Below are 22,278 nucleotides of genomic sequence, written 5' to 3' on the forward strand. Positions count from 1 at the left end.
CAATTTTAGTGTTGCATGCTAGATGTGTTGCGAGTCTACGTGTTTTTCTTGTGTCTTTATTTCCCCTTTTCATCGATAGTTTGTGCATATTTATAAGAGCTACTGACAATTTTTTCGTTTCTGCTTTTTACATCAACCAGGCTTTAATAGAGACATGCTGGGCGGAGTACCGAGGTTAGTAACCCACATGAACGGATATGATACTAGTCAGTCAATGCATATGCAGTTGACTTAGACAAGCCGCACAAACGAATTTTTCCAATTCTGGAGGTATCAATGAACTCTATTGATTTTGATTTTTCGGTTCCCGCTGCGAATTACTACGCCATAAAATTTTTTCCCATTCCGAATTATTCCGCTCTAGCGTATTTTTTTTATTGTTGTTTTTCATTAGCTAGAAATTTCGAAAAAAACAACCAAAACTTCCCAAGGTATTGAAAGAGATAGGGGACTATAATGTTAGCTAATCCCATGAGAAACTACATGGTATCAAGAAAGGAAGGTCACAAAACAATGAAATTAAGGCTATAGATTTGGAATTAAGCTGAAAAGTTATTAGAAAGGTCACTGTGAACGCCAACTCATATTTTTAATCTAACGCGTGGAAGGCCAAAATGTTATAATCTGTGCCTAGAAGCATTTTGACATTGTACCATTTGAAGGAAAATAATTATCAGCAGTGTATTTAAGTATAATAGGGGCATAAAAATAGATTGTTCTAAATGGGACGTTTTGTTTTACGCGTTCGATAATTCTTCAACGACGAAACTCTTGCATCAGGTTAGAGCTAAACTATTTTGGTCAGGGGTCTGTCGAGTGACCTTTTGATATTTTCTATCTAGAAATTCAAGGCGGCCGTCAAGGTGATTGAGAAAACGACATGCTTCTTGGATTCTTTTATGACAGACTGTTCGATTTCGTTTGTTTTGATGCGCTGGCGCTAATTTCAGGAACGTAATATCTTCTTCAGCAATATACTCGTTTTTGTTTGTCGTCAGATATTCGATTTTGTCCTCCGAATGTTGCAACTTCAATTGACACAATTCAAGTGCCGATTGAGATTTTGCCAACTTTTTCTGTAGTTCTAACATTTCGTCACTCACATCAACAGACATGCGCTGCACGGTTGTAAAACAATCCTCAGTTTGCGTTTCCGCATGACGCACACAGGGAACAGTCTGGATAAGTTGTGTGTTTGTTGTCTTTTGAGCAGCATCTGATGTTTGTGACTGTGCATTCAATAGGAGTTTTCTTGTGTTGCTACCGATATTACATTGACATGATTTACTTTCATGTTTCTTGTTGTGCATTATCCCAAGGCCATCTAATACATGATTGAGCAAACATGCTTTCTCATCCCGGGAACTGTTTGGTGTCATATTATCACAGTTGCTTAGACCTAAAATTTTCAAAATATCTTCCCATGCAGTTACACTCTCCAGACTGGTTTGCTGAATAGAGGAACATTCACTAGCAAAGACTGATGAGGTGTAAAACATATTGTGATGCTTGAGGTATTCATAGACCATAATATTAATAGCATTGTCTTTTGCTGAAAACTGGGCTTGTTTAGAAGCTGATGCTAATTGGGTTTGCTGAAGTTTTTCAACCATCTTCATTCTGAGAAATGCTTGTAGTTCACCTAAGATCCCCTTTTCTTTCAGCCTGGAAAAATAAATTGACATTTGGATTGTAAGACAGGGGTCTTTTGAGTAGTAATTGTGATCAAGGGAATTCCAAACACATATTCTTTCGTGGAAAATCTTAACAAACGTTCAAATTATACCACTAGATAGACTTACCAGTCAAATAAGATTAGTTTTAGTTTGTCGCGATGCATGTGTCGGTCCCCTTTAAATGGTTGGTCACTCATTCTAAACACTAACCCTAAATCAAAACAAGTCGGAAATCTGGAATAGATTGTTGTTTTCAACACCTTGTCAGATGCCCACTGGTTTAATACAGCATTTTGTGTTTGTTTTGTTTTCAAGAGCGATGTAGTGCCAATACCAACCAAATAAGCGCTAGTGTACGTCACCAAAGCTACAAGCCTACAAGCAGCAATTCAGTATTTCCTTTTTCATTGGCTTTTTTTTTCTGGATTCTATCAATGATCGAATAGAACTGTAATGGTACTCGAGCGAGAGCTTCAAATCTAACAGCTAAAAACCAGTGGTAGTTTTTTATTTTGCTGTCACTGAGACGGGTAGTGCTAAATATCAAAGACCGATAGTTTGATTTAAGGAGTTGGAGTGGTAGCGTTGGACTCAAAATAAATAATTTATCGAACTGTCAATCAGATAATACGATAGGATAAAGTTTTACAATATTTATTTGTTAAATCCAGGTGACAGGCACAGGCTGACAGTCCGTTTAGCAGTCAATAAGTTGCACTAGACCTGACACCGGCAGTGGCAGTGCTGGACTGGACTGCTGGCACTTGGCTTAAGTTAGATGGCGTAAGCGTACACTTGCCAGGCCTTACCCATTTTAGTGCAAAGTTGTCAATAACAATGTGGTGTAGGTTGGGATGGTGCGTTGAGTAACAGGTGAAAATGTGCAAAGACCCCGGACGTAAAACTTTCTATTTTTAGTTGCTCGAAGTTTCTTGTCTATACTTGTTCACTTCAGTGTGGTATGGTGAACCCAAATTTTGTTTGTTTACTATTTTGAAAGGTAATGGATCGTCGAGGTTCCCATAAGGGCTATGTACGGGCAAAGAATAACCAAGCAGGGTTTGAAGTACGAGAAAGACCCATTGAATTGGAGCACGTGTCGTACAACAGGGAAGGGCAGTATAATGCAGCTCTTGATTCCATGGAAGATGGGACAAATGAAGCTTTAGTAAATGGCAGCAGTGATGAGGCATGTGTTCAAACAAAAATTCCCAAATTGACGGGAGCCAAGAAAGAGCTCTATGATCATGTAAAGAAGATTCATTATCTATTCCACCTGTTTGTTTGTTTTTTTTTCTTATTGATATTCTTTTTATTTAGAACTCAACCACATTCTTTGATGATGGTGTGAGAAAAATTGATTTTGTACTGGTTTGGGATGAATTACTTCCATCAAATGTATCTGAGATATCAGATTGTAAGCGAGAAGTCTTTGAAAGTAATCTGGAGAAGGAGGGTCTTCAAATTGAGTATGTGGATACTCCTGGGGTCTCTCTTCATTTCATTAAACTACATGCCCCTGATGAAGTCTTGAGACGTTATGCAGAGATCTTGAAATTGAGAATGCCCATGAAAAAGGTACTATTGAAGTCAATGTAAAAATTCATTAGAGGAAAAAAGCTATGATACTTTGTTTTTGATTAGATTGAGCAAGATGTTATTAACTGTGTTGGCTCAACCTCAATGGAATTCCTGTTAAAAGTATCAATTTTAACTGAATTTATCTATCATTAATAACTCAATTGCGGATTATTTAAAGATTCCGGGAATGCTGCAATTTCATAACGCAACAAACGAAATCGTGCACGAAGTGAAATCTCGATTCGATAGCATCTTAGATTACTTTCGACCAGACCCACATTTGTTTCCCGTAAAAGCACAACGATTTTCAGCCGTTTATAGCCGTGATAAAGAATACCTGTAATAATGTTGCGAAAAAAGTTTTTATTTTCCCATGAAAAACAAATTTTCGATTTATCATCAACAGATTCAACGTAGAAGATGAAGATTTTTTTACCTCGTCTATTCGTTCACGAATTGTAGACTTCATTCTCAAACGTAAACGCTTCAAGGAAGACACGGATGATGAATTCGCGTTTGGCATCGAGCGTTTGCTCACAGAAGGAGTCTATTCAGCTGCCTATCCGCTGCATGATGTAAGCTAAAGTAACAAGACAATGCTAGAATATGTTCATGTGCTTTTCTGTTGTGCAGGGTAGTGATCACGTAGATGGTAATTTGCGTAGTTTGCTAAGAACCGAATGGACGGCCTTAAACAAACTACATCGTTACCAACCATTAGACTATGTCAAGGATTACTTCGGCGTGAAAATAGCATTATATTTTGCATGGCTTGGTTTTTACACGCACACTCTACTATTTGCTTCCGTGGTCGGCTTCTTTTGCTTCCTATTCAGCTTCCTATCGTTGCCCAGTAACATCCCTAGTAATGACATCTGCTCGGGACGTTTCAATGTAGTCATGTGTCCAATTTGCGACTACTCGGGTGACAATTCCTGTGATTATTGGTATATCTTTGAAACGTGTTTACATTCAAGAGCTGCCTACCTTTTCGACAACGGAACGACAGTCTTCTTTGCCGTCTTTATGTCCTTTTGGGCCGTTTTATTTCTGGAAATGTGGAAACGTTATTCTGCCGAGATTACCCATCGCTGGGACTTGACTGGTTTCGACCATCAAGAAGAGCACCCGCGACCGCAATATCTTGCCCGTTTAACTCACGTAAAAGCTAAACGAGTGAATGTGGTAACGCAAACGCTGGAGCCTCGGGTGCCATTCTGGCGGATCAAAGTCCCTGCTGCCCTCTTGTCCATCTCGTTGATCCTGCTTCTCGTCTCTATGGCTATGGCTTCTGTTATGGGAGTCATTCTTTATCGCATGTCGCTCTTGGCGTCACTTTCGATTCACAACGACCAGAACATTACCGCAAACGCCATGCTGATCACTACGGCCACTGCTGCCTTCATTAACCTGTGCTGCATTCTACTCTTCAATAGATTCTACGAAAGTATGACAGTCATTCATATTTCACATAGTGTTTGCTTATATTTTACTTTTGCCTTCAATCTTGATAGAAATCGCGCTGTGGTTGACGGAACAAGAACTACCCAGAACTCAGAGCGAATTTGAGGACAGCCTTACATTAAAAATGTATCTACTCCAGTTTGTCAACCATTACGCTTCCATCTTCTACATTGCCTTTTTCAAAGGCAAATTCATTGGTTATCCCGGAGATTACAATCGATTCTTTGGATATCGTCAAGAGGAGGTTGGTGGTCGCTCCCTGAATAGAATAGTGATTCGGCGTGCAGAGAGCTTAGACATTTTATTTCAAAACAGTGCGGCACCGGCGGATGTCTTGTGGAATTGTGCATTCAACTTGCTATTATTATGGTCGGAAAGCAGGCCATGAATACCTGCATGGAAATGGTCCTACCGTAAGCTTAAACATAGTAGTAATAACCTATTAATGATTTCAGTTAAATAAGCTTATTATTTTAGAATGGTATTTAAATGGTTCAATTCGATACGTGTCCGAACTGGAATGGGCAAACAGCCGAAGGAAAGCCAGGCTTACAAGGCTCAATGGGCCAAAGACTATCAATTAGTTGCTTGGGGAAGTGAAGCTCTCTTTGCCGAGTATCTCGAAATGGGTGAAAAATTGAAACATTTGGTGTTTTTTTTTTGCCTCGTTCTTTAAAAACTAATATCGTTTGTTTTTCCATTCTTTAGTTTTGCAGTACGGTTTTGTTACCATCTTTGTAGCGGCCTTCCCTCTTGCACCGCTGTTTGCGCTACTTAACAATGTCCTAGAAATGCGACTGGATGCCCGTAAAATTTTGACGCTGCATAGAAGACCAGTGGCTCAGCGAGTGAAAGACATTGGAGTTTGGTACACCATTCTCGACTGTCTAGGCAAACTTTCTGTTGCGACAAACGTAATTTAAATATCTTTTATTAATTAGCTAATTGATACCATGTTATCATATGTCTGGTTTTATATCTGAAGGGATTGATTATTGCCTTCACGTCGGATTTTATTCCCCGGCTGATTTATACATTGAAATATAGCCCAGATCATTCTCTTAGTGGCTACGTCAACTATACTTTGGCGTATTTTAGTACGTCAGATTTCAGTCATGCGCAGCAAGTGTCGAATGCGAGTGCTGCGGTGGATATCTGCAGGTATTGTACAAGTTCACTGTTCGTCGACTGCCACATGTGTTCTAATTGTTTTTTGTTTTGTTTTTTTTTGTGTATGAAAGATACCGCGATTTGAGGGAAACTCCTTGGCTGCCAAGTAATCCACAGGAACCCAATCCTAACAAATATGCGCTTAGTGCCGATTTTTGGTATATTTTGGCAGCCCGTTTGACGTTTGTCCTTGTCTTCCAGAATTTTGTGGCTTTAGTGACGATGGTAATCCGCTGGATTATACCAGATGTACCACGAAAACTCTCTGAGCGCATACGACAGGAAGCTTATTTTACAAACGAAATCATTATCAAACAAGAAATGATCCGAGCTCGAGGATCAGTACGTGGTGCGCAGGCTGCCAGGGTAAGCAAATCATTCAAATGAATTGGGCAAGATTCTGCTTGTGCCATTTTGTTAATTTTATTTTTCTTCTCGTCTAACTTTCATTGTGTTTCGCATAACATTTCAGGGTGACTCAACTGCACGGCTACTTCGTCCTCGTTCTTATGTTGAACCCCAAAACATATCTCCATCCCCGTATGATGATGGAGTACTATTTAAACGGTCAAAATCTTCCTGTCCTCGAATATCAACAGGCAAAAGCATTGACGCTGTTTAGCGAAATTTTGGCTAGTCTTAAGGTAACAAAGTCCTTGGATTGAATGTTTCTTTTCCTCCCTATCGTTCCTTTCATCTGAGGAACTCTAAAGATATATTTAAGAGCTTTCCCAAAGTATTACTTTTTACATCTCTTTTATATGTTAATATTGATATTTGCTGAATCTCCTCTTACTCATTGTTACCTTTTTGCTAAATTTTTATAACTCGTTGCTATAGATCTAATTTCCCTTTGAACTTTTGAAGATGACTGCCTTTGCTCTCTTTTATCGATGTGATTTTTAAACCCACAAATTATTCAATCCAACTTTTTTTCTTTGATTCTTTGAATATCATTAGTTTTGCTCTCTTTTATCCATACAATGTTTTAACCCAGAAATGATACAATCGGCCTTTTTAACCGGTGTAGTAATCAGGTAGAAGAATATTTAATAGAAATAGAACCGAGAACATTTGAGAAATTGTAGTCTTTCACATTACATTACTGTTCGTGTAGCAGGACAACAAGATTTTTTTCTGATTTACTTTTAGATTAAACGTTCAGCAGTTTCCCGATAGGGAATCTATCAAAACTCTTTATGTCCTAACATTTATCCCTACCCTTCTACAACGAACACTGGCCCCCGAGGATACCCCGACACCAGTCCCCCCCGACATTAGCATTCAATTCTGAATTGAAATCATGTATTTTAAGCGAAAGTTGAAATTTGGCCAAAAATGGAAAAGTGGGAAGGGTTGAACCTTCCCACTTTTGTCAAAATCTGCGAAAAACGACATCTCATAGAATTCGACAAAAATCACACGGAATAATCCAAATGGAACGTTGATTTCGATTAAGTTGTTGGTTTTCTCGTTAAACCACCTGTAAAAAAAAAAGTGCTGCTCTTTTTAAAATTTAGCATTAACATAACAACGAAAGCCGTTGAGTACTTTTCATCAACCGTCCACACCATCTAACGAACAAAATATGTCAATCAAATTGCGGCATCTAACGGTAATATTTTTAAAAATCTTTAAGAATTCGTCTGCTCTATTTTGTTAACACCTTAGGATTTTGAGTGAAAGTTATTGTTTTTTTTTCTCTTCGTGAACTTACTTCCTTCACTTTATTAGAAAGAAAAAAATGGATCGACCGACCCGGGAATTTGCTTTGCAGTTAATGGCGTCTAAAGATAAAATGGAGTCAGATCTTGCAGCCTTAATGGATGTTCTGAAATCGGTATTTGAGCTGAAATGCAACAGTAAATTCGTTAAGAGGCTAAAGGTTTCTTTCTCATTTAGAATAATACTGACATGACGCAGCCTCTAGTTGATAATGAAGGATTTCCTCGTTCAGATATCGATGTTTATCAGGTTCGAACTACTCGACACAAAGTTATATGTAATACATTTGTTATTCCCTGAATTGGACCCTAAAATTAACTTGGTCATTTACATTGCCAGGCCTTAGAAATGATTTGAAGAATCTAACTCAAAAGATTGAAACTGTGTTACATGATCTACATGCTCAGCAGAGAGAAGGTGCTGGGATGGATGAAAACAAGACATCTTTCTTGAATGAGTATGATGAGTGCTCCCCGCCATTTGCCAAAATTGGAGCAGTGACTGAAGGATCCCCTGCAGAAAAAGCAGTATGTTACAAAAGAAGGGACTAAAAGGTTTCATTCAATGTCATTGTGTTGCTTTTAATTTAAGGGGCTTAAACCAGACGATCTCATTCTCGGATTTGGAACATTACGAGCCAGCAATTTCAGCAACTTGAAAGATGTGGCACAGATTGTCCAGCACAGGCTAAATTGTGAAATTCCATTATGCGTCCGTCGCTATGATGAACTGATGCAAATTACCCTCATTCCTAAAACCTGGAGCGGTAAAGGTTTTCTTGGTTGTGTTGTGTTACCTTTCGATGCTGTTGATCGCTAAATCTTTTCAATAAAGATTGTGTTCATTAATGTCTTAAACCAATCATACATACGGTTATTTAAAACTGAAAAGGTGTGCACTGCTAATATCTTGAAGGCACTCTTTCTCAGTGTTCTGCCGAATAAAGCTCTTTCGAATAAAAAACGTATTTTGAATAAGAATACGAATAAAATCTTATTCTTTATTTCGAATAAATTTTTATTCAATTTATTCTTATTCTTTATTCTCGAATATTTTTTACCTGTATTTTATTTTTATTTTTTATTCGATTATCCAAAATTTAAATGGAAAAATCGAATAAAAAATAAAGTTCCTCTAAGTTTAAAAATCTTTGTTTCCGCTAGCCGTTGCTCTTTTGTTTGGAGTTATTTTTTCCGTTTAGCCATTGAAAATGTCATGAGGCCAATAATTGTCTGCTACTAGCACACTCTTGAATTAGTGATACTACTTCTGGAAGAACTTAAAGTATAAAACTAAGCTGTTACGCTTACGTATTAAAGTGTATCAAATCTTGCAACTGGAATTAGGCATTTCGGTAATAAAATTATCAAATAATGCCATTTATTTTTATAATTGAATGCTAATACAATAGAGCAGTAAAACATCCTACGTTGCACGTTCTCCACAAATGCGAAAATCTCATTTGTGTCCAAGTTGGTCTGCTGCGGCTGCAGCGTCTTATGGAGAAACCAACTTCTTCGTGTTAAAAAATAAGTTTTCATAAATATAATTAAGATTTTCCCCCTTTTCTTCCTAGCAGAGGGTACCCTATTCCTTTTTTCATTTCCCAATTTTTTTTCTAGTCCGAGTTCTATCTGGTTTATTTTTATTTAGCTATTGTTTGTGAATGGTTTGTTGTTCATCCCCTTGTAGCAGACGAATTTCTGGCAGCAAACGAAATTCTTCGGCTAAAAGAGACGAGCAACTTACAAACAAAAATAAAATAAAAATAAAGTAGATAGAACTGGAGCTAGAAAAAAACATTGGGAAATGAAAAGATGAATAGGGTACCCACTGCTAGGAAGAAAAGGGGTAAATCTAAATTATAGTTATAAAAACTTAATTTTTAACGTGAAGAAGATGGTTTCTCCATAAGACGCTGCAGCCGCAGCAGACCAACTTGGACACAAATGAGATTTTCGCATTTGTGGAAAACGCGCAACGCAGGATGTTTTACTGCTCTATAGGGCTACTTGAAATTTGAATAGGTGTGACTCGTGTGAGTGTAAGACAGGTGTGAGCTGTTCAGAAATGTGGAGTCATTTGACTGGAAGTGTAATTGGCTGATTGCTTCAAATCACTTGCTTAATTATTTACTATTAATTGTTTTTAATTTTATGATTCAAAAATCGAAACATCATCCTTAAATTAAGAAAATCATTAGAATTTATTTTATTCGAAAATTTATTCGAAAATTTATTCGAAATACGAATAAAAATAAATTTTATTTTTATTCTTTATTCTTTATTCTTCATTTTTTATTTTTATTCTTTATTCTTATTCTTTATTCGATTCAATTTTCATTTTATTCGTATTCATATTCAAATAAATTTTTTCCTTATTCGGCAGAACACTGCTCTTTCTTATTATTGAACTGTGGTGGTGACGCACACAAATTACATTGCGGTATCCCTTTTATTTCTTTGTCATTTTAGTACCAATAGTTTGTTTTACCTACACGCAAGTGTTGGTTGAGGCTTTGGAATATGAGTCTCAGAATTAGAAAAATAATGACGAGTATCCCCTCTTTTAGGGTTTGCTTAAATGGATTAATTCTAAAAGTAAGTGACTGATTTAACATCCCATATGGTCTAGTGGCTAGGATACCTGGCTTTCACCCAGGAGGCTCGGGTTCGATTCCCGGTATGGGAAATCTGTTTTTAATAAAATTTTACTTATCTAGGATGTAGTATCGGTGAATGTTTGCTTTTCGTTTGCATGTTCTTATGAAATTTTTATTCACAGCTATTTCTAAAGAGCATTTGAAGTTGTAATTGTATATTGAGAGGGAAAGTACAGAAACTAATTTAAGTTCAAAATTTATTAACCTTTTAGGTTCTAATTATTATCTTTTATCGAAAGCGAATCGAGTTGAACTTGCGGCATTTTATAAAGTTACTCTTTGGTAAAAAAAGATTTTGTGGAATTTTAGGCAATCAGCAGTTGAAAGGTAAAAACAAAAGTGGAGATGCAGGGTATCGATCCCCGTACTTCTCGCATGCTAAGCGAGCGCTCTACCATCTGAGCTACATCCCCTCTTCTCACATTTTTAAGTCAACCATTTAATCCGTATAAAAGTAAGACAAAAAATACAATTCCAACAATTGCTTAACCAAAACCATCCGACCAGGAATCTCTCGGAACCTTCTTGTTCCAAAGCAACTTATTCGGAACCAGATTTCATCAAGAAATTTCATGAAAGTCACGGTTCGTCAAGAGTTTCTTCCGGTACGTTTGATTTGCCACGGAAATCAGTTTCCGCGTTCACGTTCAGTTGAACAAGGCGTACATTCCATACGATAAAATATTTAATTTGGCCCAAACGCACTAGAATCCCAATCCAATCCTACAGTAAACTGTCTCTCCAGATTAAAGGACATACCGCTGTGCTTCACCGGGTTAGCATCCATGGTTGTCACGCCAGTTGAACTATTCATTGACATTTCGAACTGAAATGGATAAAAGCCCTGTTTGGCCAGAGGACATGATCCGTTCAATAAGTCATCCCATCCCTTTGCCCTTTTCGTCATTTGTCCTTCCCCTTTCTTTTTTCGATATTTCTTCTTTCGTTGAAACGTTTTTACGTAAGGGAGGGTAACGTAAAAATTGTCTTTATGTAGACATTCACGCCCACCCTATGAATCAGTTTCCGACTGACAGCTGACCCTTACGTTTGCTAGTCTTAAGTCGCCAAAAAGACGGTGGCTGCGTAAAAGATTGGAAGTTTCGAAACATGAATTTTCCTACTGATACTCCAAATAGTCACGTTTGAATTACAGTGAATTCGACTTAGTGACGGAATTTGAAGATGGACTGAAAGGTAAATGACATTCATCTCTTTACGAATTTGTGAGGTCACATTCCTTGAATGCTCCTTGAAAGTTTGCGTCGCATAGTGATGGTAGATAGTATGGCGTCCATGCATTTTTTCATTGAAAAAACTTGTTAAGCCCAGATCCTTCGTTTTGCAGCACTGTGCTATTGTTATCCAGTAGAGAGGCCTCGATGTGTAAAAGGTATGTGCTGAACTTTTATAAGGTTTGGTTTTCGAAACAACTCTTTAAATGGTATATAATGTTGAGGATACGCATGCAAGATGTAGCAGGTGCAAGTCGGAATGTAGAACCGGAATAGATATAGACAGGATAACTGCAAAAATTAGGAATACCTTAATAGTTGAAAAATTCTCATTTTCCATCGACTTTTACTTCTGGTTGAGACGGTTCTAAAAACATAGTGATTCTTGATTCACATGTAACTAAAAAATTTGAACTACTTCTTATTCGTGATTTGGCTATCCGTCAAGCATTTGCTAGATACATTTTCGAGTTTTCTATACTTTCACACATTGTGGGCTATTCGTGATATTTGTAACATGTTCTTCTTCTACTCGTGGAACCGGTTAGCGATATACGTCGAGTCGATCAAAATCCAGTCTTTTCCATGTTGGACATACCCAGTTCTTTTTCTTTTAAATCATCACATCGCAAACGGTTCTTAATCGAGAAAGACCATCTGCACCTCCGTGGAGAGGTTTGTTCATTATACGTTAGCGAGTACTAGTTCGTTAGGAAGATGATTTGGGAAAAAACCGAAGCTTTCGTCGTTCGATCGATAATGGAACAAAACTGGCAATTGTTCCTGTCTTTTATTTGTTTTAATTTTGCTTATTTAATATCAAATTTTTCCCTCGTCTGTTATCTTCTTTGTGCAGCTGGGCTCACCCTTTTGATTTCAGCTTTTTTCAACACACTTTCGGTAAGCATTACACATTTTATTTCATAATTTTACGTATTGTATAATAACACAGCGTACCAGCTTTCACTTGGCTGAAAAGAAAGGTAGTTGTAGTTAGTTTCTAACGGTATTTGACGAACGAGCAAAAGAAAACTAGACAAACTTCTTAGAGGAAAAATATATCCTACTTGTTCTCAAATAAGTAGACTAACCTGTTTTTTTGTGAAACAGTTCGTGTTACGTTGCGCATGCCAACTTTTAATATTCCAATGCTCTAAAGTATTTAGTTCTATCTCATGAATACCTATTGCTAATGGTCTATTTAATTCTTTTGTACAAAACAAACAAAACAAAACAAAATACCACGAAATGGTGGATTCTGTAGATAACGTGCAAAGGCCGTGGAGTTCTCGTCACCGGATGTGATACGGGATTCGGACACGAGCTGGCCAAGAAATTACATTCATGTGGGTTCACTGTTTTTGCCGGTTGTCTCGATGGGAGGAGCAATGGAGCCATCAGACTGAAGAGATTGGGCGATGAGTCGGGACGACTTCACGTAATCGCAATTGATGTTACCAGTCAGGAAGATGTAGACAAAGCTCTCTGTTATGTCGAGGAAAATCTTCCCGAACATGGACTTTGGGGTCTTGTTAACAATGCCGGCCAGTCCAGCAGTCTTGGATTTTTGGAATGGACTCCAATGAAAATTTACGAAAAGGTATACGAATGTTAGCCTATACATTTTTTTCCTCCCAAGTTTGAGCCTCTTGATTATTAGCTTTCATGAATCATATTCGAATTTCATTACAGGTTATGGCGGTTAATGTATTTGGGGTCTTTCGCGTGACAAATGCTTTTTTGCCGCTCATCCGCAAAAGCCAAGGAAGGATCGTCAATGTGTCTTCGATTTTGGCCCGCACTTTGTTTCCATTTTCTGGCTCCTACACGATCACGAAGAGCGTGATTGATGCGTATACAACCATTCTTCGTCTCGAGATGAAACGTTTCAACGTCAAAGTGGTTGTCGTCGAACCGGGAAACTTCATGACGGCTACCAACTTCAGTACTTGCAACGGTCAAGGCGGATTTGCCTTCAATTCTCGACGCATGTGGGACCAATTGGACGAGAAAATTCAAAACGACTACGGGAAGAATTCTTTAGAGCGGCAAATATGCATTGCGGAAAAGTTGGTTGAAATATCTGTAAGTTTGTCGCGATTGACTGGATTCACTTTAATGACGCGATTTTATTTTTAACTTTTGACGTTTTTGGAATTTAGGAAGGAGAACCGAGTTACGTCGTGAATGCCATGGCGAGTGGCATTCTTCGCTTGTATCCTAAAAACCGATATTTTATCGCTTCACTTTCTGATAAAATAATGGCGTGCAGTATACAGTATTTGCCTCTTTGCATTAGCGATCTTCTCGTCTCGGGAATTGAATCTCATACGATTCCAATCGCCATTTTACATTACGTTAAGTACCTTGTATTGGTTCCTTCATTCGTAATTCTACTTTTGCTGGCTGCCGTCCTTCGTACGATCAGTGTGTAAATGTCTAACGCACAACAGGTGACTATTCCGTTTAATTAGAATTGAACAAACACAGCTTTAAAGGGAAAACATCTTTTACTATGTAGATGTTGTGCTTTTCCCCCGCCAGTAGATGAGATGTAATGAATTTGTGCTTAATACAGTATTTAGAGCAAATCTCTTAATTGGTTGTTTTAATTAGTGTTCACAAGGAGTTTCAAATAGTTGGACAGGAAGCTAATTGTGTAGGTGGGAAGGTGATTCAAACGCGGATGTAACATTTTTCGTGCCGAGACGATGTGATCCTTTCTTTCATCTGGCAGTTGATTCAAGGTGATGGAAGTGAAAGGCTCTAAATATAAACAATTATTTCGAAGGAAAAACAATAATTTCATCAGAATCCGCTGCAACCGGTTTTCACAATAAAGGAAGTTACGGTGATGGGAGTTCGATGACTTGTAGGTTAACGAATATGCTGAGCCGCTCCGTACTCTGTCCTGGAAAACTCGTATCAATAGAGGGCAGTATATATTTTGTTTTAATTTAAAAAGCAGCATAAAATTGGTGAGCCGTAAAATATGCGCTCTGACGTAAAGCTAGCGTAGTTGACATACACTAATTCATGTATACCAATTAATTGCTGTAGGCCTATGTGCCATTGTAGCTCCTCATATGAAGACATGGTTTGGCTTTCTGTGTTAGTGTTGCGCTCAATAACGTTGACGTGGAAATAGAGAGGGATGTCAGTTATTGACAATCTTCGGTTCAATAACTTTTCTTTAACTTGTGTATATTAGCTAAATCATCAGAACGCGTAGGCTTCTACATTTTTACTTGCGCTCTGCTTGAATAGTAATGCTTAATTAATTATATCCGTATTTGGTCCGATGTCTGAATTTGTTAGACCTGTTTGTAAATTGCCTTTTGATCTTAGCCCTTGAGCACTGACCAAATGTTACGTACATGTGTATTAGTTTTTGTCCTTATGTAACGGTTTTTATTTTTACCTTATTTATCCCTGGTCTTTTGGGTAGAAATCTTCACAACACATTAGCTGCACTGCATATCCCGTTATTTACTTGAGTTGATCCATGAATCATGAATCAAGTCGCACCCTTTATTCGTTTGGCTTCTCATTGTAGCGCCTTACTAGCATGTAAACTGGTTTACATTTTTTGTTATTGTTTTGCTCCGCGCCATTCACGATAGAAAATCAAGTTTTGCATCGTGGTCCACTTTTATAGACGGAGCTTACGTATTTGGATGAGTATCAGCGTAAATTTTGAATTTAGAAAAAGGTCATCTTTGAATGTGTTTTAAAAATGCCTTGGCCTTCTTCGATTTTTGGGCTAATCTAAATTGATTATTTGTTTTTTGCACAGCTCTCTGATTTTCAATGAAGTCTACTCTAATCTTGGAATAGAGAAACATAGAGAAATTGTTTGATTTTTTTTTTTTTTTGTAATTAGAATTCCCTCATTTCGTGTGGCAAATCGTGAATTTGATTCAAAAATTGTAACTGTTTCCTTTGATTTACATCGTGTTAAGATCCGTCCCTAAATCAAAATGCCCTAAACCACACGAATGGTGCCAATGACCTATTCACGTTCAACTCCACTTTGCCAGAAACCGGAAAGTCACGAGTACCGTGAAAAAAACAAAAACAGGCTCACCATCTCCAACAGTTGATTCTTCAGTTACTTCCCTCGCAGTCTACCTTTAGATTAACCGGTTATCAATAGCAACATGGTATTCAAAAGACTCCATTTGTTGTTGAGCTCCGCGCAGTATACGTGTAACTGCTGGCCGAGATAAGTTCCCTTGTTATTTGTTTGTTTGCTGGATTGCGACTCATCGATGCATCACTCGTCGGAAATGAAAATTGGGGATTATGAAGAAGTGGAGGAATTTATTTCCCAAATCATTGCGCAGTTGCGAAGTATTTTCAACTGGCAATTTTTCACGTCGTTTGTTTTATTCTATTTCGCCTATTTGACGGCCAACTTTACGCTCGGAAGTTATTTACTGTGCGCAACCGGACTCGCGCTTTTAATCGCCACGTATAGAAACTCAATTTCGGTAAGCAAATTTGATTTGTTTATTCAATTTTAAGCTGGAAAAAATATTTGTTATTTCTTTTTTTCTTTGTAACCTAATCACGGATAAGGTAACGCAAGAAGGGCGGGCTGTTCTCATCACCGGATGTGATTTCGGGTACGGATACGAACTGGCAAAGAAGCTGCGCGCTAGCAATTTCACCGTTTTCGCTGGTTGTTCCGACGCCAAGAGCAATGGAGCCATTAGTTTGAAAAATTTGGATAATCAAACTGGACGGCTTCACGTTATCCAAATGGACGTCAGTAATCAGGAAGAGGTGGACGACGCACTCCATTATGTCAAGGAACACCTTCCGGAAAACGGCCTGTGGGGTATCGTCAATAATGCGGATGAATCCAGCTGTCCAGGCTTCTTGGAATGGTCTCCTATTGAAAACTACGAGAAGGTAAATATATTTATACATATATGTATACTGTTCTTCTGTGTTTCTGATGGTGTCAAATGAAAAAAATGTGTTAGACAATGGCGGTCAATTTATTTGGTGCCATCCGCGTGACAAACTCGTTTTTGCCGCTCATCCGCGAGAGCCAGGGGAGGATAGTAAATGTGTCTTCATTGTTGAGTCGTGTACCATCGCCTTTTAACGGACCTTACGCCATTGCCAAAAGCGCAATTGACTCTTATTCGGCCATTCTTCGTGCCGAGATGAAACGCTTCAACGTTCAAGTCGTCGTTGTTGAACCCGGCAACTTAGCGGAAGGCGCCAATTTCAATTCCGCTAAAAGAGAATTCACCCGTATGATTCGCCGCACGTGGGACCTACTAGACGATGGACTCCGGCAGGATTACGGGCAAAATTACGTAGAACAACAGATTGAAATCGGTCAAATGTCTATGCAATTATCCGTAAGTTTAAACACCTTTTAAACGTTTGTTTTTCGGTTCTCTGTTGTTTTTTTTACGTAATGGGATATTTGAAACGTAACATTTTTCACTTCGTGAAACAGGAGACAGACATCGGTTCTGTTGTGGAGGCAATGGTCAAGGCTGTTTCTCAATTGCATCCCAGGGATCGATATGCTGTTGCGTCAATGACGGAAAAATGTGTCGCTTACGGAATGCAGTACCTGCCTCTTTGGTTAACAGACCACCTATTGCCTACGATGGAAGCGCAAACGTATTTGAGTTACCTATCTTATTTAGAACCTTTCATTTTAATTTAATGAGTCTTTTTTCAATTTTTTATTCAATTAATGGCATCTCGTTTGTCCTACGTGACACGTGTTTTTTTTGGTTTTTTTTATTGTTTTTTTTAAATATAACTTTTGTGCTCATTCCTCCAGAATTGGAGTTGATAGAATTATTTTACGCTTGATTTCTGTTTGTATTTTGTCCTATTTGTGTTTGGCCTGAATACCAAGGTTCACCCAAAAAAGGATTCCGCAGCTGCATGTTTGATAAACTAATCAAGCCAAGCAAAAAGAGCATTGTTTGGCAGAGGTATTTGTCTATTGGCTAGAAATAACTCAAATAAAAAAACTTAAAAAAAAAACTGGATTGTTAACCCTTAAGCTAAGCCGACTTTCGTCGGTCACACAATCCGACCATGAATAATGTATGGTCTCTCAATCAGATTGGACGGAAATGTATCAAATAGCGGGAATTTGAATAACTGAATAAAGTTTTCGGCAATGCGTTCCCGCTTGCGCAAGAATTTTGTCAAACAGAATTCTTGGAAATACTGGTGACGTAATTTTACCAAAAGTTATCACATCCTACCACTAGATGGCATTTATCTTTCCCAAAAAGACAAAAAATTTTTTTTTACAGGTTGACAAGCTTTCACGGAACGCGGAATCGGGACTCACGACAACAAGAAAAAAATTGAACGCGGAAACAACTGCCAACGTGTAATGAATGATGTGCTACGCAAGCAGTTGGCAATCCATTTCTACGAGTTCGCAGTACCGCCCTGCTGTAAGAGAATCCTTCATCATCAATTAAGACTCGTAAAAAAAAACCCCAAAAAAACTCCAGTCACAAAGAAGGGTTATAGATAAATGGCAGCCAGCTGAATCCGCCTACGATTCACGTTAGGCATGACTCATCTATTATGCGGCAACTGGCGATCCATTCACAAAGTGTTAAACACACCCGCGCAGTAACGATCGTGTCTGAAAATTAAAAAAACAAAATTAATAATTAATTTTTCATAGGTTTTTATTATAGATGTCTGCTGGACTTGCGCATCTTAGCTTAAAATCATATACAATTGCCAATGCAAAACGACAGCCATCCGCTTCATAACCATTTGAAATATTCTTTTCTTTTTTTTTTCTTTTTCTAGGAAAATATTAAAAATCATTGCGAAAGGGATGTGGAAACGTGCCATAAGCCACGCTAATGATGAACGCCCATTTCAGCTGAGCACTAAAAGTTCATTCCATTTTGGTATTTCAAAACACGCTTGATGAACGCAAACGATTCATCCCCTAGCAGATATTTAAAAAAAAAAAGAAAAGAAATGAGGCTGGTTGTTATACCTGCCATGAAATGAACGCCCTAATTTTGTTTTTGTCTGTTGCTCAACGGCCTTTCATATTTCTGTTAAGTCATTGCAATAACGAAACATGTGTGTGTGCTGAGACAAGAAGAAAAACTGGGCAATCTACGAATCCAAATATAGCCGCTGGGACACGCTTAAGTTGATTGAACTCGAGCACGGCACAGGGAAAAGAGAAACTTCGCTCTTATAAAAAAAAAAAAAAAAAGACTAGAGGGATCTTTACGTATATATTTATACATACAGAGCAGGCCTATATGGAGCTGAAAGATTCAGTGCTTCTGGGCTTGTTCCGACAAAGCCTTAAAAACAGCGCCATAAGGCCCCCTACTCAACCTTTAATTTCTTTTTTTTTTTTAGATTTTTAACAAGAAAAAAAAAGGCTATTCACCGGAGACAAAGATCAAAAGACCGCCTAACTCGAAGATGGGCGGAGATGTTTTTATATTTCTTCGTCAAATGCACTACACCGGAAACACAGAGTCCACCTTGATCTTGTTTCCTCTCCATCTTCTTCTTACTTTTTTATTTTATTTTTTTCAGTTAGTTAGTTTTTTTTCCTTCATCTAAACAAGTCACAGTAAATAGATCGGGGTTCTGGGCAACTGCTGGAAATAGCATTTTCTGTTTTCAGTTGCTGGAACACCACACACACAAAAAAAAAGCCGAGCTGACAAGTTCTTTTTTCTTTAGCGCTCGTTTGGCAAAAAGCCCAAAAGAACAGCAGCGTTCACCAATCGTTTTTTTTGTTGATGTGTTGTGGTCCTTATTCTCATGCAACGTTTCAAACGATGCACTTCGTCGATGTCTAACAAAGCGGCGGTACATTTTAAGTATAGACGATGGTGTTGTTGGCATTCGCCAATTACACGAACGGAGCCGAAAATGTTACAACGCCAGCTGGCGTTTTTCGATCATCGTCCCTGTTTTGCATCCACTACGTCAGACACTCGGTGAGCTATTTGTATATAAAATACGGGACAAATCGAAATAGAGACACGCACGATTCATGGCGCAATGGTTTTTTTTTTTTTTTCTTTTGATTTGGGAAACGTACGTCTTAACCGCCAGCAATGTGGTTATTTGCAATAAACATCCTGCTTTGACAATTTCCCGTCGCCAGCGGGATGTATTTTTGTTATACGATACATTCGAATAACTTGTCTTTTCTAGTTGCGGAGATTGACGCAATCAATCGAAAGGGGCAAAAAAAAAAGAGAGTCATCCGACCTCCATTATTTTTTTTTAGGAAAAAAAGGAGACCATGGTCGTGACTCACGCCCGCGTGAGTCGCTGAGTCGTCAACAGTAGGCGACTGCGCAGACAATTTTTGAAATGTCAACTATTTTCTCTTTGATTTTTTGGCTCTTTTTTTTCTTCTTTGCTTTAGGTGCTACCAACAAGCTGAAGGCTAACAGTTGAAGAGTTTGACTCATCAATCATTGATTGTATGCTCAGTCTATATCTGCAGTGTAAAAAACAAAAACGAAAATCTGTTTTTCTTTCTGTTGTTCAAAACTGTGAACTCGTGAAATGGAATGCGTGTCTAACTCGTTAGTCACCATACATTCTATAGATGACAGTTTGCTGGTTGCGAAGTTGACATTTATTCAGATCAATCAACACTCAACAAGCTATGAGGGGTCAGCCCCAGTTTGATGAATAGGCTGTAAGATTGTTGTGTGTTAGGCCTACATATGCACTACTGTGCAGCAACTCGGAATATATTTGCATGAAACAGACAGCCATTTTTTGTCAGCCCCATTCATCACAGACAAACAAGAACGCAGACAAAACGGGGGAATCGAACATAATCGACTAGAGTGATACAGCGCAATGTCCGTCCTGGTATTATTAGCAATTCAAATGCAAGAAAGATAAGAAATATGTTGAGATTATTTCTTTAGATTTCTGTGGGGCGTTTTTGTAGATAGAAAACCTCTGAATATTTAGGCCTTTCGGCTTTTAAGTAGCTGAAAATATACATGTGGAACTCTTACACAACAATGTCGATATTTTCGTTGCTGTTCGTGTTACTATATTTAATGAGATGACATACCGTATGCACACCATAGTTCTTTCTCCTAGTTTCTTATTTTGTTTTAATTTTTTTTTTCACCTATATTTAAACTCGGCCGTATAACAAGAACTCATCAGGAAACTTTCTTTTTTGGTTCGAATATCTTGATACACCTCTGTCTTTGGCTGTCGTTGCTGATTAGATGCTAATTATCTTCTCTCCGACATCCTCGTTAGTGCACACAGGCCAATGCTGCCCAAAGTCAGATTTGTTGAAACAAAGCGTTGGGACCATCTTAGACAGAAAATGATTCTCTTTAACGACTTTTGACGTCAACTTTTTAACAAACGGCGGTAGCACAAGCTCGTCCAAATAGTTCCCCGTCGAAGATTTTACGGACCAGTAGGATTTCTTTTCTTTATTATTATTTATACTTTTTTTTTTTTTTGTTCTTTTTTTGTTTTTTAGAAGAGCAAAAAGTGTTTGACTCGCTCGTGGAACTAAGCCATCATCCGCTATACAGCTGCTGTCCAATAAAAACAAAAGAAAAATGTTGATGAGATTTTGAAGAGTTTCCAACATGACCATCTTTAAGAAAAATAATACGTTTTCCTTTCTTTCCTTTGCGTTTGTGTTATTGTTTTGAAAAGTTGCAGCCTTTATTTTTGAAAAGAGATGGAAGAAGCGATGCCAGAAATCGTCATTTCGTGTGCCCAGTGACAAGTGGATATAAAAAAAGTGGTTCTTAGATTTGGGTGTTCTTTACAAAAAGGCAAGGTAAGAAATAAACAAGGTGTCGACAAACCGTGTGGGGGGGAGGGACGAAAATTTTTAGAAAATATTTCGCAGGGAATCAGTTGTGACGTGACAAATGACACATCACAACTGACCTTCGTTTGGATGAGATGGTCAACCCATTTCGAAAAGATTCAAGGATAACGAATTTTTTATGAAAGTGTGGCAAGGACGTTCAAGGAGGAAGGTGTGAAAAAAGGGAGAATTAAAAGGTGGAAATAATACGCAAATGTAGTAAAAACCTTATCTCATTGACTACAATCAAGGTGATTTTTCATGTATCGCAAAAACACAGAGGATGGTTTAGGAAGGCCCGGGTTCGAATCCCGCCAGAGTCTACATTTATTTTTTCTTTCAAAATCCTCTTGCCCTTCTACTTTTAAAACCTTCTTAAGACATAGGTGGGCAGTTCAACTTTCCAATATTTTTATCCACAGGTATGGTGATATAATAATTTGTGGGCATTTTATAGGTGGCGGCTCCACTTTCAAGTGAGCTTAAATGAGGAAATCCTTTTCTTTATTGTGTACATATTTGTTTTTGCCTCTCAGAAAAACGCATTAGACAAAAATGCCATGTACACATACTTTAGCCTAGCAGAAAAATGATGTGTTCATTTCGTTCGCCATTCCTGTTCCCGGCCCTTGCATCGTTTGCACGTACGTATACGATTACTGTAGCTCTTGTCTATATACACAGTGGTAGGAGTAACCCGTTTTATTCTCGCTCGCCATTGTTTATGACAATGTCGTGATCCTGCTGCTGCCCCCAAAACAGAAAAAGAAACAAAACTATGCGCGTAGCAGCTGGAGAAATGTATGTGCACACGAAGAATAAATCAAGAAAGAAAAAAGAATGAAAATCTTTTATTTTTGAAACAAAAATATTCGAATGTGGTCGTTAAAAAAAACAACA

The 22,278-nt window shown here is 38.1% G+C and overlaps 5 protein-coding genes, 1 long non-coding RNA gene and 1 other non-coding gene across 9 annotated transcripts; 5 read left to right on the top strand and 2 right to left on the bottom strand.

Annotated features, from left to right (window-relative positions):
* Positions 1-667: 667 nt before the first annotated feature.
* LOC116931542 lies at positions 668-2,264 on the bottom strand. Its single transcript, XM_032939143.2, has 2 exons — positions 1,803-2,264; positions 668-1,665 (listed from the first exon to the last, which is right to left on the bottom strand). Exons 1-2 carry the CDS (start codon positions 1,871-1,873, stop codon positions 777-779), a joined length of 960 nt encoding a protein of 319 aa, XP_032795034.1. The 5' UTR covers positions 1,874-2,264; the 3' UTR covers positions 668-776.
* A 143-nt stretch (positions 2,265-2,407) lies between these two features.
* Positions 2,408-6,967, top strand: LOC116931525 (anoctamin-1). Of its 2 annotated transcripts, none has more exons than XM_032939111.2 (14): positions 2,408-2,549; positions 2,677-2,925; positions 2,997-3,254; positions 3,321-3,377; positions 3,436-3,596; positions 3,664-3,832; positions 3,891-4,704; positions 4,772-4,965; positions 5,037-5,134; positions 5,199-5,350; positions 5,430-5,635; positions 5,707-5,882; positions 5,963-6,257; positions 6,364-6,967. In XM_032939111.2, the coding sequence occupies exons 2-14, from the start codon at positions 2,680-2,682 to the stop codon at positions 6,511-6,513; spliced, it is 2,976 nt and encodes a 991-aa protein (XP_032795002.2). In that variant the 5' UTR covers positions 2,408-2,549; positions 2,677-2,679; the 3' UTR covers positions 6,514-6,967. The 2 variants fall into 2 exon arrangements, with proteins under 2 accessions (XP_032795002.2, XP_032795003.2); XM_032939112.2 differs by having other exon boundaries at positions 2,513-2,574.
* Positions 6,968-7,531: 564 nt separating this feature from the next.
* On the top strand, positions 7,532-8,473 carry LOC116931544 (26S proteasome non-ATPase regulatory subunit 9). Its single transcript, XM_032939145.2, has 4 exons — positions 7,532-7,731; positions 7,794-7,893; positions 7,956-8,143; positions 8,208-8,473. The coding sequence occupies exons 1-4, from the start codon at positions 7,636-7,638 to the stop codon at positions 8,433-8,435; spliced, it is 612 nt and encodes a 203-aa protein (XP_032795036.1). The 5' UTR covers positions 7,532-7,635; the 3' UTR covers positions 8,436-8,473.
* A 1,762-nt stretch (positions 8,474-10,235) lies between these two features.
* On the top strand, positions 10,236-10,307 carry Trnae-uuc. Its single transcript has one exon. It is a non-coding gene; the product is annotated as a tRNA-Glu (tRNA).
* Positions 10,308-11,325: 1,018 nt separating this feature from the next.
* Positions 11,326-14,104, top strand: LOC116931539 (D-beta-hydroxybutyrate dehydrogenase, mitochondrial). 2 transcript variants are annotated; one of them, XM_032939138.2, is made up of 5 exons: positions 11,326-12,413; positions 12,778-13,113; positions 13,206-13,598; positions 13,676-13,966; positions 14,035-14,104. In XM_032939138.2, exons 1-4 carry the CDS (start codon positions 12,231-12,233, stop codon positions 13,946-13,948), a joined length of 1,185 nt encoding a protein of 394 aa, XP_032795029.2. In that variant the 5' UTR covers positions 11,326-12,230; the 3' UTR covers positions 13,949-13,966; positions 14,035-14,104. The 2 variants fall into 2 exon arrangements, with proteins under 2 accessions (XP_032795029.2, XP_032795028.2); XM_032939137.2 differs by having other exon boundaries at positions 11,328-12,413; positions 13,676-14,104.
* Positions 14,105-15,690: 1,586 nt separating this feature from the next.
* Positions 15,691-17,345, top strand: LOC123476917 (D-beta-hydroxybutyrate dehydrogenase, mitochondrial-like). Its single transcript, XM_045179915.1, has 4 exons — positions 15,691-16,006; positions 16,095-16,430; positions 16,505-16,891; positions 16,993-17,345. Exons 1-4 carry the CDS (start codon positions 15,785-15,787, stop codon positions 17,206-17,208), a joined length of 1,161 nt encoding a protein of 386 aa, XP_045035850.1. The 5' UTR covers positions 15,691-15,784; the 3' UTR covers positions 17,209-17,345.
* An 8-nt stretch (positions 17,346-17,353) lies between these two features.
* LOC116931556 lies at positions 17,354-19,655 on the bottom strand. Its single transcript, XR_004399062.2, has 2 exons — positions 18,940-19,655; positions 17,354-18,159 (listed from the first exon to the last, which is right to left on the bottom strand). It is a non-coding gene; the product is annotated as an uncharacterized LOC116931556 (long non-coding RNA).
* Between the last annotated feature and the right edge of the window lie 2,623 nt (positions 19,656-22,278).

Source organism: Daphnia magna, linkage group LG10, assembly GCF_020631705.1.
Source record: "Daphnia magna isolate NIES linkage group LG10, ASM2063170v1.1, whole genome shotgun sequence".
NCBI classification, from domain to species: domain Eukaryota; kingdom Metazoa; phylum Arthropoda; class Branchiopoda; order Diplostraca; family Daphniidae; genus Daphnia; species Daphnia magna.

Coding starts and splice junctions, on each gene's coding strand:
- LOC116931525 (XM_032939111.2), top strand. CDS start 2,680: ATGGATCGTCGAGGTTCCCATAAGGGCTATGTACGGGCAAAGAATAAC. Junction 4,966..5,036: donor TTGGATATCGTCAAGAGGAG/GTTGGTGGTCGC, acceptor ATTTCAAAACAG/TGCGGCACCGGCGGATGTCT. Junction 6,258..6,363: donor GTGGTGCGCAGGCTGCCAGG/GTAAGCAAATCA, acceptor ATAACATTTCAG/GGTGACTCAACTGCACGGCT.
- LOC123476917 (XM_045179915.1), top strand. CDS start 15,785: ATGCATCACTCGTCGGAAATGAAAATTGGGGATTATGAAGAAGTGGAG. Junction 16,431..16,504: donor CTATTGAAAACTACGAGAAG/GTAAATATATTT, acceptor AAAATGTGTTAG/ACAATGGCGGTCAATTTATT. Junction 16,892..16,992: donor AAATGTCTATGCAATTATCC/GTAAGTTTAAAC, acceptor TTCGTGAAACAG/GAGACAGACATCGGTTCTGT.
- LOC116931539 (XM_032939138.2), top strand. CDS start 12,231: ATGATTTGGGAAAAAACCGAAGCTTTCGTCGTTCGATCGATAATGGAA. Junction 12,414..12,777: donor CTTTTTTCAACACACTTTCG/GTAAGCATTACA, acceptor TGGATTCTGTAG/ATAACGTGCAAAGGCCGTGG. Junction 13,114..13,205: donor CAATGAAAATTTACGAAAAG/GTATACGAATGT, acceptor ATTTCATTACAG/GTTATGGCGGTTAATGTATT.
- LOC116931544 (XM_032939145.2), top strand. CDS start 7,636: ATGGATCGACCGACCCGGGAATTTGCTTTGCAGTTAATGGCGTCTAAA. Junction 7,732..7,793: donor TAATGGATGTTCTGAAATCG/GTATTTGAGCTG, acceptor TTTCTCATTTAG/AATAATACTGACATGACGCA. Junction 7,894..7,955: donor TACTCGACACAAAGTTATAT/GTAATACATTTG, acceptor TTACATTGCCAG/GCCTTAGAAATGATTTGAAG.
- LOC116931542 (XM_032939143.2), bottom strand. CDS start 1,873: ATGAGTGACCAACCATTTAAAGGGGACCGACACATGCATCGCGACAAA. Junction 1,666..1,802: donor AAACTAATCTTATTTGACTG/GTAAGTCTATCT, acceptor TTATTTTTCCAG/GCTGAAAGAAAAGGGGATCT.